The sequence below is a fragment of the Fukomys damarensis genome, unplaced genomic scaffold (genome assembly GCF_012274545.1).
Source record: "Fukomys damarensis isolate Sample0158 unplaced genomic scaffold, DMR_v1.0_HiC HiC_scaffold_36, whole genome shotgun sequence".
NCBI lineage: Eukaryota > Metazoa > Chordata > Mammalia > Rodentia > Bathyergidae > Fukomys > Fukomys damarensis.
Window position 1 is genome coordinate 40,255,594 of NW_022900948.1, and position 17,325 is coordinate 40,272,918.

The 17,325-nt window shown below is 40.9% G+C and overlaps 1 protein-coding gene across 5 annotated transcripts in view; it reads right to left on the reverse strand.

The window, feature by feature from the left end:
- The window catches only part of Golga1 (golgin A1), a 56,455-nt gene that overhangs the window by 13,046 nt on the left and 26,084 nt on the right, over window positions 1-17,325 (reverse strand). For all 5 annotated transcript variants that reach the window (XR_004515424.1, XM_010613522.3, XM_033759262.1 and 2 more), the window contains 5 exons: window positions 16,021-16,146; window positions 14,308-14,403; window positions 5,257-5,352; window positions 4,319-4,465; window positions 3,129-3,224 (listed from right to left, as the gene is read on the reverse strand). Coding sequence is in view for 4 of the 5 variants with exons in the window: in XM_010613522.3 (XP_010611824.1) it covers window positions 3,129-3,224; window positions 4,319-4,465; window positions 5,257-5,352; window positions 14,308-14,403; window positions 16,021-16,146 (561 nt within the window). In the remaining variant the exon portion in view is untranslated. The remainder of the gene's footprint in view (window positions 1-3,128; window positions 3,225-4,318; window positions 4,466-5,256; window positions 5,353-14,307; window positions 14,404-16,020; window positions 16,147-17,325) is intronic.

The following is a 17,325-nucleotide window of genomic DNA, read 5'->3' on the forward strand; positions in this document are numbered from 1 at the left end:
TTTTTTTTTTTTTTTTTTTTCTTTTTTGGTACTGGGGATCGAACTCCAGCCCTTGTGCTTGCAAGACAGGTGGTGGAACCACTGAGCTAAATCCCCGGCCCCAGGCTGGTTTGGAACTCAGTATATAGTCCACGCTGTCCCTGAATTCATGGCAATTCTCCTGACTCAGCCTCCCAAAGTCTGGGATTCCAAGCATGTGCCACCATGCCCAGCTGTTTTGGTTTTTTGAGACAGTCTCACTATGTGGTTTAGACTGGTCTTGAACTTATAGGCAGCCCAGGCTGATTTCCAACTCATGGCGATCCTCCTGGTTCAACCTCCAGTGTGCTGGGCATGCACTACCACATCCGTCTTTATTTTTTATTTTGAAACATGGTCTTACTAAGTTGTTAAATTGTCCAGACTGGGCTTGAATTTATAATCCTCCTGCCTCAGCCTCCCAGAGTACTGGGGTGAATGCATGCATCACCACATAGCTGGCTTTTCTATATTTTTATTATTTTTACTTCAATTCATTGTGAGAACATACTCTGTATGATTTTAATTCACTGAAATTTTGTGAGACTTGCTTTATGGTTAGTCTTTCCTCTACTTTGTGTATGCCTGAAAAAGTGTATATATTTTGCAACTATTGAAACTAGGGCTCCATATATGTCAATTAAATTTTTTGTTTCTGTTTTTATTTTTTGAGACAAGTCTCACAAGGCTAGCTTTGAACACACTGTGTAGTCTGGGCTGGCCTCAAACTCATGGTGGTCCTCCTGCCTTAGCCCTCAGTGCTGGGATTACAGGAGTGCTCCACCATGCTTGGTGGTATCCACTAAGAATACTTTTATTTTTTATTGAGAACAGGTCTCGCAGAGCATCCCAGGCTGGGATGCTCCTGTCTCAGCCTCCCAGAGCCCTTGCTCTGTCACCATGCCCAGCTTGTTTCCTATTTTGTATTCATTTATTAACTTGTTTTCTATTTTAGATTGGTTTTTTAAAAATCCCCCTTTCCCTCTGAAATTCTGGTAATTATACATTCTTGTATTACTTTTATAGTGATGAGTCTAGAAATTATAACATGCATATGTCTTATCAAAGTCCAGTCTTTTTTTTTCTTTTCGGTGCTGGGAATTGAAGCCAGGACATCCTACATGCTACAGACACAATGCCACTGCACTACACCCAGAGCCACAGTCCTGTCTTGTTTGGTATCTGACCCCCAGGCAATACAAAGAACTAACGGTACTGACTGCATATATTTCACCTGACTTGGGTTATTTTCATTGAATATTTTATTTTACATTAAATATTTATTAAATCATTATTATTTTTTCATAAAGATCATTTAAATTTGTTCTTAGTTTCTTACTTCCTTAACATTTCTATACTTCTACCTAGAATCTTCCTTTGTTTTTGTGGCACTGGAGATCAAACTCAGGATCTTGCACTTGCTAGGCAGGTGCTGTGCTGCTCAGCTACATCCTGGACCTAGATCTTCCTTTAACTGAAAGATATCCTTTAATATTTCCTTTATTGCATATCTATTGAAGACTAATTCTTTGTTTTATTTTATTAGCTTTCTTTAGTCTACCATACATGTCTGCATATGGATTCTAAAATTTATCCTGTTTGGATTTCTTTTAGCAATTGCCTTTTTGGGAATCCACAAATACACTCTAAACATCTTCCTGAATTCTGTGATTTCTCTTTTTTTTTTTCAGTACTTCATTTTGGATAGCATAGTCTGTCCTTTCTTCCATTCTACTAATTCTCTCTTTAGTAACTGGCTATTAAGTGTGTGTGGGTGTTACTGAAGATTAAACCTAGGGCCTTAAGCATGCTAGGCAACTGGTGTTCCACTAACCCTTTTGTATTTTATTCGGAGACAGTGTCTCATTAAGTTAACCAGGCTGGGCTTGAACTTGTCATCCTCCTGCGTCAGCCTCCTGAGTACTGGGATTACAAGTGTCAGCCATCATGCCTGGTCCCCACTGTTTTTTAAACAGCCTTCCTAACAACAGACTGCATATTTTTAGCGTGCAGATGGATGAAGTGCGGTGAGACCTTCAAAATGAAAATACTGAAAATATCTATTATTCCAAAAACATTCTTCATGCCCTTCTGTAATCTACTCTATTAACTTCAGTTATTGTATTGTCTAACTCTAAAACTCTGTTTGATTCCTTGTTTTTCAAAACCTACAGGTGCCCTACCACTAAGCTTTATCTGTCCCTCTATATATTATTCATTCATTCATTCATTTATTTATTTATTTTTGGTACCAGAGATCGAACTCGGGACCTTGTGCTAGCAAGGCAGGTGGCAGCACCACTGAGCTAAATTCCTGACCCCCCTCTTTTATTTTTTTATTTTAAGACAGGGTCTTACTAAGTTGCCTAACCTGGTCTGGAATTTGCAATCCTCTTGCTTCAGCCTCCAGGTAGCTGAGATTATAGGCATGTGCCCCCATGCCCAGAATAACCTGTATCTTTATTGTTTTCTAAATTTCTGCTGAAATTTGCAATTTTGTCCTTTATCTACTTAAGCTATCACCCAAAGGTGCTGTGAAAGGGCCCAGGGGCCTGGGGCCCTATAAGCACATGGCCACTAGCTGTGTCTAGTAGTGAAGGAGGCAGGGTATGGTTAGAGCACAAGTGCTCAAAAGGGAAAGGGTAACGGTCAGCAGATTTTTTCCTTATTTCTGTCTAAGTTCCTTGATACAAGTAAAGGTAGTTATGGCCTATCACAGGCTTGCCTGACTTGCCCCACTGAAAAAAGCCACAGAGGCAATGTGACAGCACAAGTTCAGACAGCTGTGCCAATGACAAAGGGACGAGTTGGGCCTTTGGTGGAGCAAAAGGTCAGAATTGCACCAGCTCTCCCTATGCAGCCTGGACAAACTGCTGACCCCTGCAGCCTCAACAGTGCTAACTGCTCAATAGGCAGAATTCTTACAGTCCTGGGTCCTAGAGAGGACATAATGGATGATATTTTCTACCAGATTCCTAACCAAGTTAATGAAGAAATGCTAGTTAATTTCTTCTCCACTCCAAGAATGGGACTTTCACTTGGCCACTACTCCAAACACAGGCGTAAGATACGAACACTTAGGTCAAACTCTGACTCAATCAGATAAATACCTTTAGCTTCTTCAGTTCTACCTGATGATGCTGTAAAGAACGTTCATACTCATTCCTGCTCTCCTGAAGGGCAGCGTGTTCTCGCTCCAGCTCACTCTGCAATGGAGAAGTACACATATAAGAAGGTGGAGTTGGGCTGGGGGTTTAGCTCCGTGGTTCTGCTGCCTGCCTCATAAGCACAAGGATCTAAGTTCAATCCCCAGTACCAAAAAAAAAAGGTGGAGTCCTAATTGCCATATTTCTCCCAGGCACAGCCTCTCTGGCAGGGCACCTCTGAAAACACCCTTTCTTTTAGTCAACACAGAAGTGAGAGAAGACAACACTGTAGGGGTAAGAAAAGAAAATCCAACCAGGCATGGTGGAGCACGCCTGTATTCCCAGCACCTGGGAGGCTGAGCCAAGAGGATCGCTGTCTGTTTGAGGCCAGCCTGGGCTACAAAATGAGTTCAAGGCCTACCAGAACTTCATAGTGTTACCATGTCTGAAACAAACAAGCAAAACAAGCAGATGAGGAAACACTTCCTGGGGTAGAGGTGTAGCTCAGCGGTAGAGCACTTGACTTTGGGTTCAATCCCCAGCAACACCAAAGGAAAAGAAAACAACAACAAAAAGCAAACCCCACAAGGGGGAGTAAAATGCTTCTCAGGATTGTGCTACAGGGAGACAGTCTCTGGAACAGGAGAAATTAGGAGCGATATGAGATTTTAAGGAGCATTATGAATTTCAGAAAGAACAAGAAGCTGAGAAGAACAGTCAGAAAACACCAGAAAGTCCCTGAGGGGTCAAAGAAAAGAAAAGTCATTTGAGTTTCTAAAAAATAAAATTAAATTAAATTAAAAAAGTCTTTTAGTTGGGCACAGTGGTGCATACCTAGAATCCCACCACTATGGGAGGCTGAGGCAGAAGGGCTCCAAGTTCAAGTCTACCTACCCTTGCAATTTAGTGACTTAGCAAGACCTTATCTCAAAATAAATAAAAATAAAATAGCTGGAGATGTAGCTCAGTGTGAGGCCTGGCTTTAAAAAAGCAACAGTAGCTTCTTTACATCCAGGACTCAGGTTCAAAGCCTTGAACAGTACTCAGGTGTGAATGGATCTATGGAGTACTTCCCCCATCCCCAAAGGTGCTGTTTTTCCAGCCAATTGCATGGCCCAGTTCTTGTACTCAGCCTCCTTCCCTTCTTCACTCACCATTGCGTGCTCAGCAGCCGTCTGGTCAGCCACGCGTGCCTGCTCCAAGGCTACTATCTGGGCCTCCAGTGCACACGTGCGCTCCATGCACTGCTGCTTCAGGGCGAGGGTCTGCTGCTCTGAAAGGCTACTCTCCTTTGCAGCCACCTGTGGCAAAACCAACGGGGAGTCAGTCAAAGGACAAGTGTCCTGAGGGAGGCCTTACTCTGGCTTTCTGGGGCCCAGGGGAAACAGCTCCCAGCCCCCTCATGTTGCTGGGGACCCCTGCAGACCGCCTGTTGCTGCTGGGCCTGGCTTGCCCAGGAGGTGGAGCCAAGCTTTGGTCTTGCTGCGACTGCTGCACCCTCAGGGTGTGTAGGGACCCTAGGATGGGCCTCCTGAGTGTCACTTAGTGTGCCTCCATCACCTGGGCTTTCCCCAGGTGGCAGCAGAACACAGTGGTGAAGAACAAGGCTTTGCATAAAAAGGGGGTGAGTCCTGCCATCTGCTGGCTGGGAGCCCATGAACTCATGACCAAATCTTCTGAACCTGCTTCCTCTACAGAAAGATGATGACAGTGAACGCATTTCAGGTGTGCTGCAAGCACTAAATCAAAGTGTGTACAAAGCAGTGAGCATTGTACCTCAGTGTGACAATAGGAAATCAATGCAGGCTGCTTTTATTTCTCTAGCTTCTAATTCGGCCCCCTTGGGGCACTGATGACTGGCCAAGCCCTTACCATCTTCTCCCCAGTCTCAACCTGTTCTCTACAAAGCTGAAGCTTGAGCCTTGAGAGGTACAGCTTCTAAATGTCTCAGAACAGGGCAGGCCACAAGTCGGGGGGAATCAACCAGTCATTCCACATTCTGGGTAACTCAGGCCCTGGAGCAGGTCCTCAATCTGCTCTGGCCACCAAAAGAGCAACTGTATCTGTGGTGCAAAGCATGGTCAGCACTCACAAGCTGCTGGATCTGTGCCTCCTGGGTGGCCACAAGGTCACTGCTCTGCCTAAACCGCTCCTCAGAGGCCTGTAGACTCTGCTGTAGCTCCTTCACCTGCAGGGAAACAAAAGTGCTCTTGTTGCTCACCTAGAGCTGAACAAGGTTTAATTTGTGGTTTTAAAACTTGCATCAGGAGCAGGGTATTGTGGAGCACTGCTGTAATCCCAGCATTCACCCCCACAAAAACAAAACTCATAGGCTTGAGGATCTCCCTGAGTTGGAGGGTAGCCTGGGCTACATGGTGAGTTCAAGGTCAGCATGAACTGCATAGTGACACTCTGTCTCAAAAAACAAAACAAAACAAAACAAAACTCACATCTTTGAAAGATTAAATACAGAGTTACCATATGACCCAGCAGTTCTTCAGCCAGGTATATACCTAAGAGAAATGAAGATGAGTGATTTCACATGAAACTCTTTGTACACTAGTATTCATAGCAGCATTATTTGCAAGAGCCAAAAAGTAGAAACAACCCAAATGTCCAGTAATGGAAGAATGGATAACAAATGTGGTATATTCATACAATGGAATATTACTCAGTCTTCAAAGGAAGGAAATTCTGACACAAGCTACACCATGGATGAACTCTGAAGATATTATGCTAAGTGAAATAAGCCTGAGGGTGAAAACTCTTATGGGGGAGAAGTGGCCAACTATGGGTTAACTGTGTTCCTATGCTTTCTGAGAAAGATGTATTATAACTATAGCCATTGCTGTAATGTCAAATCACTAGAGCAAGATGATCTTAGCCCCTGCCAAACATTCCTGTTCCTCCTTAAATGCTCCTCTGCTTATGTAATTATACTTAGATTAATGGCTATTTCTGCAGCAACTGTGGTTGCTGCTTCCCCCTTCCCATAGAAATATAAAAGATAAACAAATGGAAGTAAACTTCTATTTGAGGCGTTTGAGGTGATTTGAATTGCTTGTAGCTGCCAGCTAATAAAAAGCTGATTTGTTCCTATTCTGTGTCTAGTGATCTGCCCAGGGACCCTGTAGCAGTCATGCTTCAAACCCAGATACAAAAAGATAAACACTGTATGATTCCACCTATGTAACATTCCCGGAGTATTCAAATTCACAATGACAAAGTAGAATGGTAGTTCACAGGGTCTTGGAGTGGGAAGAAATGGTAGTGTGTTTTTTGGAGTTTTTTTGTACTAGGGATTGAACTTGGGACCTTGCGCATTTCAGGAGGGCAGTGGCACCACTGAGCTATATCACTGGCCTGGTAGTATTTTTTTTTGGTACCAGGGATTGAACTCGGTTCCCTGTGCTTGTGAGGCAGGCGGCAGAACCACTGAGCTAAATCCCCGGCCCCAGGTAGTTTTTTTTTTTTAATGGACACAAAATTTCAGTTTGGAGAAATGAAATATTTTCAGAGATGAATAGTGATGGTTGCACAACAATATGAATGTAATTAATGCAACTGAATTGTATACCTATAAATCACCAAAATGGATAAAAAAGGATAAAAATCACAGGGAATACAGTGGACCCTGGCTTGACATAGGAATGATCTGGGTTACAACCAGAATTTTAGTTTTAACTTATAAACTCTTGAGTTATGACCCAAATCCCAGCCACTTGTGCTTCCAGATGGTCTCAGATACAGATTTAGCCCTTAAAGAGGTCTGGAAAGAATATTACAACAAATCCTGCCCAAAGTCTCTCTAAGAACACTGAAATCTGCCTGTATACAGGACAGAGACTTTGAAGGGTGTGTAGAGGAGCCTGAGCCTTCAATTGACTAACTCTTTACAACCAGCCTTCATGAATGAATTGAGTTCATAAGTCAAGGGCCCACTCTATTCAGAAGTAGAACCAAATTATAATAAGATAGTTTTCAGAGTAAAATATATTTTAAAATGTATATATGAGAATATAAAAAAGACAAAGAAATGAGCTAAGGATTCAACTTGAGAAGTTAGGAAAATAATGGAGCAAATCTAAAGAAATAGGAAGGAAGAAATTAATCAAGGGGGAAAATAAATTAAAATTTGAGCAGATAAAATCAAAATCTTTTTCTTTCCAAGGATTAATAAGACAGTTCATGTTGGCAAACACTTTATGTAAAAGACCAGTTAATAGTATGGTCACTGTCTCAATTACTCTTTTCTGCCATATAGCAAGAGAGCATCCACAGGCAGTATGAAAATGAAAGGTACGTCTCCCAGCAACTCTTAGCTTGAGGGTCACAGTTTGCCCAATCTTGTGACAGACTGCTGGCAAAATTTATCAGGAAAAAAAAAAAAGTCAGGTGTAGTGGCACACATCTGTAATCCCAGCACTTGGGAGTTTGAGAGGCAAGACGAATGCTATGAGCTTGAGGCTAGCCTGGGCTATGTAGTGAGTTCAAGGCCAGCCTGAACTACATAGTGAGATCCTGTCTCCAAAAAACAAATAATTGAATGAACCACTTACCAGTCCAATAACCAAAATATAGAATGACTAAAAATTGCATATTTTAAAATTAATTTTTATAAAATAATAGATAAAAAAATCTTTATCAAATTTATTGCTAACAAGAACTGAATGCTTGAAATGATAGCTGCTTGAGTGATGCTTGGGATAGTCAATATGTAAACAAATATGCTGTTCAAGTGATGCTTGGGGTAAACTGCTAAGTGGTTAATAAGCTCTAGAGACAAGCAAGCAAAATTAAAAAATACTATCACATGCGTTAGTCTAGGCCAATATAGTAATATAGTTTAAGGTACCAATGCTAATAAATAAGAAAACTGTGTTAATTACTTTTCTTGTTGCTGGGACAAAATACCTGACATCCAAAGTTATTTGAGCCTGCTCTGTTTTTCTGATATGGATATTCACCACTATAAATTTCCCTCGTAAGACTGCTTTCATTGCATTCTGTTAAGTTCTGGTAGGTTTTATTGGCATTATTACTTAATTGTAGAAATTGTCTGATTTCTTAATTTTATCTGTGACCCACTGGTTGTTTAGGAGGGTGGTATCTAATTTCCATGTGCTTATAAAGTTCTTCTAGTTTCTTTTGTTATTAATTTCTAATTTCGTTGCACTATGGTCTGATAATATGCATGGGATAATTTCAACTCTTTTGCATTTACTTAAGCATGTTCTATGTACTAGTATGTGATCTATTATGATTGTTATCTCTTCCTCTTGGATTGTTCCCTTTACAAGCATGTAGTGACCATGTCTCTCTTCATCTGTCTTGGCTTGAAATCTGCTTTGTCTGCAAATAGAATAGCTATCCCTGTCTTCTTCTGGTTCCTGTCACATGGAATATTGTTTTCCATTCTTTGATTTTCCATTTATAAATTTGTTTTTGAATTAAACGTGCTTCCTGTATACAGCATTTTGTTGGATCTTGGATGTTGGATCTTGCTTCTTGATCTATTCTGCCAGTCTGTTTCTTTCTTTCTTTCTTTTTTTATGTAAAGGAGACTGAACTCAGGACTTTGTGCTTGCAAGTCAGGTGCGGTGACACTAAGCTAAATCCCCGGCCCTCAGGCTGTTTCTTTGCATTGGTGAATGAGACCATCAACATTGACGGTTTTAACTAATGTGTATCATCTTATCTCTGTCATGTTATTTTCCTATTATTGGCTTCTTTCTCTCCTTTTCTGTTTAATTTCTTGCCTTGTCTGGTGGATTCATTCTGTTGTAGTTCATGTAGTTGTAATCCTTGTTATCTCTTTCTAGAATATCCTTCAGAACACTTTGGAGTGCTGGTTTGGGGATCACTGGTGTTCTTTGTCATGGAAGTATCTTATTTCTCCATGAATTTTTTGTTCATTTGTTTGTTTTTGGTACCAGGGGTCAAACTTGGGTCCTTGAGCTTGCAAGGCAGGCACCACTGAGCTAAATCCCCGGCCCTCTCCATCAATTTTGAAAGACAGTTTTTCAGGGTACATCAATCTGGGTTGGAGGTTATTTTCCTTTAGGGTTTGTAATACTTCAAGTTCTCCTTGACTTGAGAGATTGTATTGAGAAGTCTGCTATGATTCTGATTGGCTTTCCTTTTTAGGTGAATTGCTTCTTTTCTCTTACCAGCTTTTAATATTCTGTCCTTATGCGAAATATCTGGAATCTTGACGATTATATGCCTGGGGAAGATTTTTTTGACTAATGGCTAATTGGAGTCCTGTATGCCTCACTTATGTCAGATTCTTTTTCCCTGTTTGGGAAGTTTTCTGCCATTACTTCTGAGAACATGTTTTTTTAATGTTATTTGCACTATCTCCCAGTTTTCATTGACTCTGATCAATTTCATATTATTCTTCTTCGCATCACCTAGTAGCTGCTGGATTGATTTCTCATGGTTCCTTGATATTTTTAAGAAATTTCTCTTTTCATGATTGCTAATTGCAATCCTGTCTTCTATATCTGATATGATTGGTTCATTCTGCTGTGTATACTTTCAATAGATTTTTATTCTGATACTGGGGCTCAAACTCATGACCTTGAGCTTAGGAGACAGGCACAGAGCCAATGAGCTAAATTCCCAGCCCACTTTCAATGTATTTTTAATTTCCTGAATATATGTTTGAATCCGTTTCATGGATTCTATTTCTTTACCATGCTGGGTGTTCATGGTTTCCATTTCTTCCCTATTCTGGGTGTTTATGGTTTCCATATTTCTGAGCTCCTCTATTTTTTGTTTTTTTTAATCTGTATCTGCTCTAGAGTCACTAAGCTCATCTTTCATTCTGGTCACCATCTTTATAGTTATCTGGGAAATTATTTCTGCTTTGATTTTCTTCTAGGGCCTCATTCATCTGCCTTGTTACTTTTGCTGTTACCACTTCAGAGAGTCTAAGTAGGTGGCTTTTGGATTGTTCTACCTCACTGTCCCTGGAGTTTGCCTTTGGTGATCTCAAAGTTGGGGGCTGGTTTGCAACCTAAGTGTTTTTCTCATTTTCGTTTCTTTATTGGTACTGGGGATTGAACACCACTCCATCATCTTCCCTGAAGTCTAGATCTTGCCAACATCCAAAGTTAAAGGAGGAAAAGTTTATTTAGCTCAGTTTATATAGGTTTCAGTCCATAACTGGCTGGCTCCAAGGCAGGGTAGTGGAGCAGATAGGAATCTCAGAGGAGAAACAATTCATGGCAGGCAGAAGGCAGCAAAGCAAGCAAGGGACAACCACAGTTCTTTCTATCCCTTATATCTTATACAGGCTACTTAGGGCAGGTAACACATCCTTAATCCTAGTTCCTCGATCCTAGCATTGCACCACAAATTAATTCTAGCATCATATACCCTAGATTCAGCCACCTCTGAAAAAGTCCCACCTATGACCACATGAGGCTTTGGGGGATATAGAAACACAAGCCATAACAAAACCCAAGATAAAATGGACAAATTCAAGAGAAAAATGTCAAATTGGCTCAAAAAGAAGTAGAAAATTTATCATTTTGTTAATAAAATTACCTATATGCTATACGATAGCCTACAGGTATTATTTGGTATGTAAGTTTTTGACAAAGATACAAAGAATTGTGGTATGTTGCCAGTTATGTGTGGTTGTAATTCATATGGTAATGATACCATATGAAGAAACTTTGTGCAAATTTCCTTTAAGATTGGGAACAAAACTAGGATGCCCACTAACACTGCTATTGTTTAATACAGAACTGCAGATCCTTACAAATGCTATGAGGCAGAAAAAGGAATGAGGTAAAGAGACTGAAAAGGGTAAGACAGAGCTGCCACTACTTAAAAATACAATTATCTGCCTGGGAAAAACAAAAGACATTATACAATATTAGAGTAAGAGGTCAGCGGGGCGCAGTATCCAAGAGTAAACTGAGAGCCAAGGTGGTAGTGCAGACCTGTAATCTAAAACACTCAGGAGCCTGAGGCAGGATGACTGCCTTCAGTTCAAGGCCAGCCTGGGCTATAATGAATCCAAGGCCAATCTGAGCTACACAGTCAGACCCTATCTCAAAAAACCAAAAACCAAAACTAAAACCAAAAAACATAAAAGTAAGGTTCTATCACAGTATCAACACAAACTCTAGGGTTCTAGAAATTATTAACTTAGTCACAGTTGGAGTTGGGGCACATGCCTGTAATTGTAGCCTTCAGGGGCTGAGGCAGGAGGATCACTACGCATTCAAGGCCAGCCTGAACTACACAGTGAGACTCTGCCTCAAACAAAAAACCAACCTAAAAAAATTAAAAATAATTTAGCCAATAAAATAAGACATCTAGACCTGTGATTTAGCTCAGTGGTTTTGCCTCCTGCCTCACAAGCACAAGGTCCTGAGTTCGAACTCTGGTACAAAAAAAAAAAAAGACATTTACTGGGAAATCCATAAAATACTTTTTTGTTTGTGGCACTGGAAATTGAAAGAAAGGTATGGTATGGTATGCAAGCACTTTACACTGAGTTAGTACATCTTCAGTCTGGAAAAATGCAATCTTTTGGTTTTGTTTTGATTACTAGGGATTAAACCTAGGAGTTTTGCATTAAGCTACATACCTAGCCCTTTCATTTTTAATTTTGATACAGGGTCTCACTAAATTGCCTAGGTGGGGACTTGGACTTGAGACTCTTCTGCCTCAGTCTCCCAAAGTGCTGAGATTACAGACATACACTACTATACCTGGGGAAAATGTAAAATTTTAATAAAGATGCAAAATAATCTGAACAAAATTTATTTACATTCTTAGAAGAAATCACTTAATATTATAAAATGATAATTCTTTCATACAGGCCATACATTTAATGCAATCAGTACAAGTTCAATTAGAGTTTTTTAGGAACTTAAATCTTATAGAGTTAGATATGGTAACACATGTTCATTACTTGCAGCTACTTGGGAGATTACGGCAGGATTCCAAGTTCAAGGCTAGTCTGAGAATTCAGTGAGACTTTGTCTCAAAAAACTTTTGTTTTTATCTTTTAAAAAATTGAATTAAGGGCCAGGGATTTAGCTCAGTGGTTCCGCCACCTGCCTCGCAAGCACAAGGACCCGAGTTCTATCCCCGGTACCGAAAACAAACAAAAAAACCCAACCCTGAATTAATACTTATTTATTTTAAAATAAAAACTGTAAAAGGGTAGGGTATATGGCTCACTGGGACAGTAATTGCTTAGTATGTGCAAGGCCCTGCATTTGATTGCTAGTACCTGTATCTTGGTTCACAAACTTGATTACCAAGTTGCATAAAAATTGAATAAAATTCAAAGGTTAGGTTCAATGTTGACCTTCTGGGGAAATTTGATTTGGTTTGGATACAGATTTTTGTGACCATAATCATGGAGAGAATTGAGTAATACTTACAACCAAAACACCCCCCAAACCAAGAAACAAAACTTTAAAAGTTCTCAAATAGTAAACCTTCAAAGAACAGGAGAATTGTCTTATTAGGTACTGATATCTAGTACTGATAACACGACAGTAATAAAAACACTGTAGAATTTGTAGGAGAGCAGACAACAGATCAAATGAATATATAGTGAATGTAGAGATAAACCCACATGCTTAGTATATGATAAAGTTAGCATGAAGTCAAGTGTGGAAAGGATAGATTGTTTAAATGATGTTAAACCTGGAGAAAAATAAAGCTTCTCCTTACTTAATTTCATAAATAAAGATAGTTTGTACATGGGCTGGGGATTTAACTCAGTGGTTCTACTGCCTGCCTCGCAAGCACAAGGACTCAAGATTGATCCCCAGTACCAAAAAAAAAAGTTTGTATATGAATTAGAGATCTACTATGTGAAGGACAAAATTCTAAAATTAATACAAAAAATACAGATGATCTCTATGACTTAGGAAGAAGAATGGCTTTTTTCTTTTTGGTACTGGGGATTGAACCTAGGGGATTCACAGTGACCTACATTCCCAGCCTTTTATTTTTTGAGGCAGGGTCTCTCTAAGTCATCTGGGCTGGGTTTGACCTGGATTTCCTCCCACCTCAGCCTCCCAGTGTGCTGGGATTACATCATGCCCAGCTAAGAATGGGTTTCTTAAATAGAACGTCATAAAGCAAAACACTTGATTAATCTGATTGTATCAAATTTATGAATTTCTATTCAACAAAGTATTCATGCACAAAATTAACAGAATGGTTCAGGACTGAAACTGACAAAATATTAGAATTATAATATACAATGAAGTCCTACTAAATTAGTAAGAAAAAGACTGAAAATGCCAACAAAAAACAAGCCAGGAATATAAATGAATAATTTCAAAAACAGAATGATAATCAAACTTATTAATAACCACAGTGATGAAAATAAGCAATACATTACCATAGCACACAACAAAACTAGAAAAAAAAACCCTCAAACAAAAACCAACAATAAAGTAAAGGGCAGTGAAATATTAATGAAGAAAAAGCAGAAATGAAGATTTAGGAACAGCCAGACAGGCCAGACACTGCACCTGCCTCACAAGTGCAAGGTCCTGAGTTTGACCTTTGGTACCACAAAAAAACAAAACAAAAACCCAGAAAAAATAAAAACAACAACAGAAAAGGAGGATAGCCAGATACAGCTCTTCTGGGAACAATTTCGCTTTACTCAGTCACACTGCCTATTAGCCTATGGGAGCTAGGGAGCTAGGGACATGGAGTTCACTGCAGGGTAACTAGAGGTGACAGGAAAAGAAAGGCAACCTGGGTGTCTGCCATGTAATAGATAAATGCCTAGGAAGTACGTTAAGTACTATGAGGCAGAAACAGGAGGGAGACAGGACAGGTGAAAATAACAAAGACCTAGCCTAGCTATGTCATTTACATTTACATATTTACAAATTGAAAACACATGTACATAAAACAATATTACCCATTTTAAGGTAGGGTCTGCATTAACCACATTCATATGATTTCCTATAGGATGGAAGCCAATGGGAATAAAAGGAGCTAAATGAGCAAGAGGACAACTTTATGTGGAACAATGATGAGAATGAGGTATGAGTAAAGAAAATAATTATCTCTACCCCGTGAAAGATCGATCATTCAGCCAGGTTACCACCCAGACTTAGGAAGCCCCGAGGAAGGTCAGTACCCGAGTCTCCAGGACGCTGATGGCCTGGGCCTGGCTGGTTCTGGCTGCCAACAGTTGCTGTCTGGTATCCTCCAAATTCTGCTCAGCAACTGTTTTCTATAAGTTGAAAGATGAGCAAAGGAAAAATAGTCATTTCTCTGTTGAATAACTATTTACTGATGCCTGTAACACATGATTTGTGCTATGTACAGGGGACATTAATTCATAGATCAAAAAGCACACAGAGATAAATTTGGCAAAGTCCTTTGTCCCTGAGTTTGTGTCACATGACTAATGCAGTAAGTGGCTGCAAGGGCAGCACACATATCAGGAGACAAGGCCATGGCAAGTCTGAGTTTCCTGAGTGCTAGGCAGCCAGTGGCTGGGGAGCTAGGCTGGTGGTGACTGCTGGGAAGGGAAGAGCTTGCTGCCTTCAAGGAACTATAACTCTCAAAGCCCAAGTGATGGGATTAGACCAAGAAATGAGATTACAAAGTTGGGCAAAAGAGCCAGATAATAAGAGCTTTTATAATGCAGCAGGAAAAAAGCTTGAATGTTATTCTGTAGGCAACAATTTTCAAAGTGGGGTCTTCCAAACTTTAGCATTAAATTTACCTGGGGGTAGCTGTTTAGCTTGAGACCTTATTCCAGGTTTAGTGAAATCAGAATTTCAGGGGTGAGTTGAAGACCCATGCTTTAAATAAACTCCCAAGAAATTGCTATAAATATTATAATAATGTTATAAATCGTGTTATAAATGTTATAATAATTATAAATTGCTCTAAATGTTATAATGATGATGTCACAATAACATGAATAGCTGATGTAACTGAGACCCTACTATGTTCAAATCACCATCCTTTTTTTCTTTTTTGGTACTATAGATTGGCACCAGGGCTTCACACAGAGCTCCATCCCTAGCCCCTTTTTATTTTGAGACACTGACTAGAGATAGAAAGTGAGGGCTTACACTAGAATAAGCCTAAGGCCTTATCTTTGTCACCTGTGTCATGAAGAGGCGAGGCACTGGAACAGAAGAGAAGATAGGAGAATGGGGCAGAGATCAGTTCCAGACCTAATGAGGAATTCACCTATGCCACTGGGAAAGAGGTCAACTGCCCAACAGGCCCTCAGTCACTGCTTGGGCTCATTTTTTTTTTCTAGGTACTGGGGGTTAAACTCAGGACCTTGAACTTGCCAGGCAGGCACAGTGTCACTGAGCTATACCTCTGGCCCTGAGATCTTCTTGCTCATGCCAAAGAGAGACGGCAATGATTTTCCTTGCCCAACATAGCACACACCAGGGTGGGCAGGAAGCAGTGCATGAAGACACAGTGCAGGGGGGTAAATCACCAGGGGATCTGGTGTAAACTGTTTACATACATCTCTGAACAGAGCTCCCCCCTTTTCCTAAGGAATGGGCAGGGTACAAAGGCTTTTTTGATGCAAGCAGGACAATCCAAAACTGAAAAAGCCAGGAATAAAGATGCACCCCTGCAATTCTCAGCTACTCACAAGGGTGAAGCAGAAGGACTGCTTGAGCCCAGTTCAGGGCTGGGCTAGGAAACACAGAGAGATCCCCATATCCAAAAAACAAAACTCTCATAAATACACAAAGTTGGAGAGAGCAATCTTCTCACCAAGCTGTTCGCTGACTCTCAGCTCTGAAACCCTAGAACTGATGGTCACCATTGCCTTTCCCACACCAGCCAGCATAAGGAGAGTGAAAATTACCTCCTTCAGGAGTTCTTGTACATATTCTTCTCCTGATAAATTCTGTTCCAGTCTCCTCTCCAAGGACACAACCTTCTCTTGCAAATGTGTGATGAGTTTTTCTTTCTCCTGAGTTTCAGCAGTGACCTGCAGGGGAAAGCAGAGAGCAAGCTGTGTTGTGAGTCCTGGCTCCTTTCCTTTCTGTCTCCTGTGGGGCCTCCCTGAAATTCTGTGCTCAACTGCATCCTAGAAAACATCGAGGAAGGAAATCTTCCCTGAACATGGGACACAGAAGATGCCAGATTAGAACCCAGTGACACTCAATTCCAGTGTGGCAAGAAGCAAGTACTCTCTCCAATTTAAGCAACTGATGGTGAGGAAAAAAACAAAACCATGATCTTCCATGAAGTAGTAGAGTCGGTCCTATTTGAGAAGCTCCTGGTCTGCCCTGAAATGACCTAGAAATTCCAGGGGCTGGGTGAGGCAGCAACGCCAATGTAGCTGCTTCGAGGCAAATGAAAGAACTTCAGAAACCAAAGATGGTATTCGCCCAGATTTAAGGCACAGGGACCCCACATAGCTGTGTGCATGGCAGGCCTTGGCCCAGACCAACAGTTGTCTACTTTACTGCATTCCCTCTCTTTAGCAATGACAGCAGTGGTGGTAGTGACAGGATAGACTAACTTTGTTCCTTTTACTATGACCAATCCTCAAAAGTTGCTCAATGTCACAACAGAGGATCCAGGGTGCTTTATTTATTTATTTATTGGTTTTTTGAGACAGGGTCTCACTATGTAGTTGAGACTGACCTGGAACTCACTATGTGGTCCAGGCTGGTCTCGAACTCATAGTGATCCTCCTGCCTCAGCCTCCTGAGTGCTGGGATTACAGGCGTGAGCCACCATGCCCGGTGTCCAGGGTTCTCTATCCCTTATGGGGATCTTACACCCACTGAGGATGCCTATTCTCCTCCCCGAGAACGGTAGCATGGTATCTGCCTCCCACAGAGAAGTACTCTCTTTTACTCTGCTCCTGCTGATCCTCTCCAGGCAGGCTTCTACAGTTCCAGTGCAAGCACAGACTTGTGTTCAGCTTGCAGCCCTGGCGATCTCTCCTTAGAATAGGATGGAACAACCTGGGCCCAGAGTTTGGGGCCATTTTCCACCATCATAGGGGAGACAAGCAAGGTAGCTGGTCAGTGGGAATGTCTGAAGAGTTGACTCACAACCCCACAATTCAATAAACTTTTATCAGGCCTAAACTCCATCTCATTGTGTGGGCATACAAAGGTCCTGAGGCACAGAAGCAAGGAAGCTGCTGGTGGAG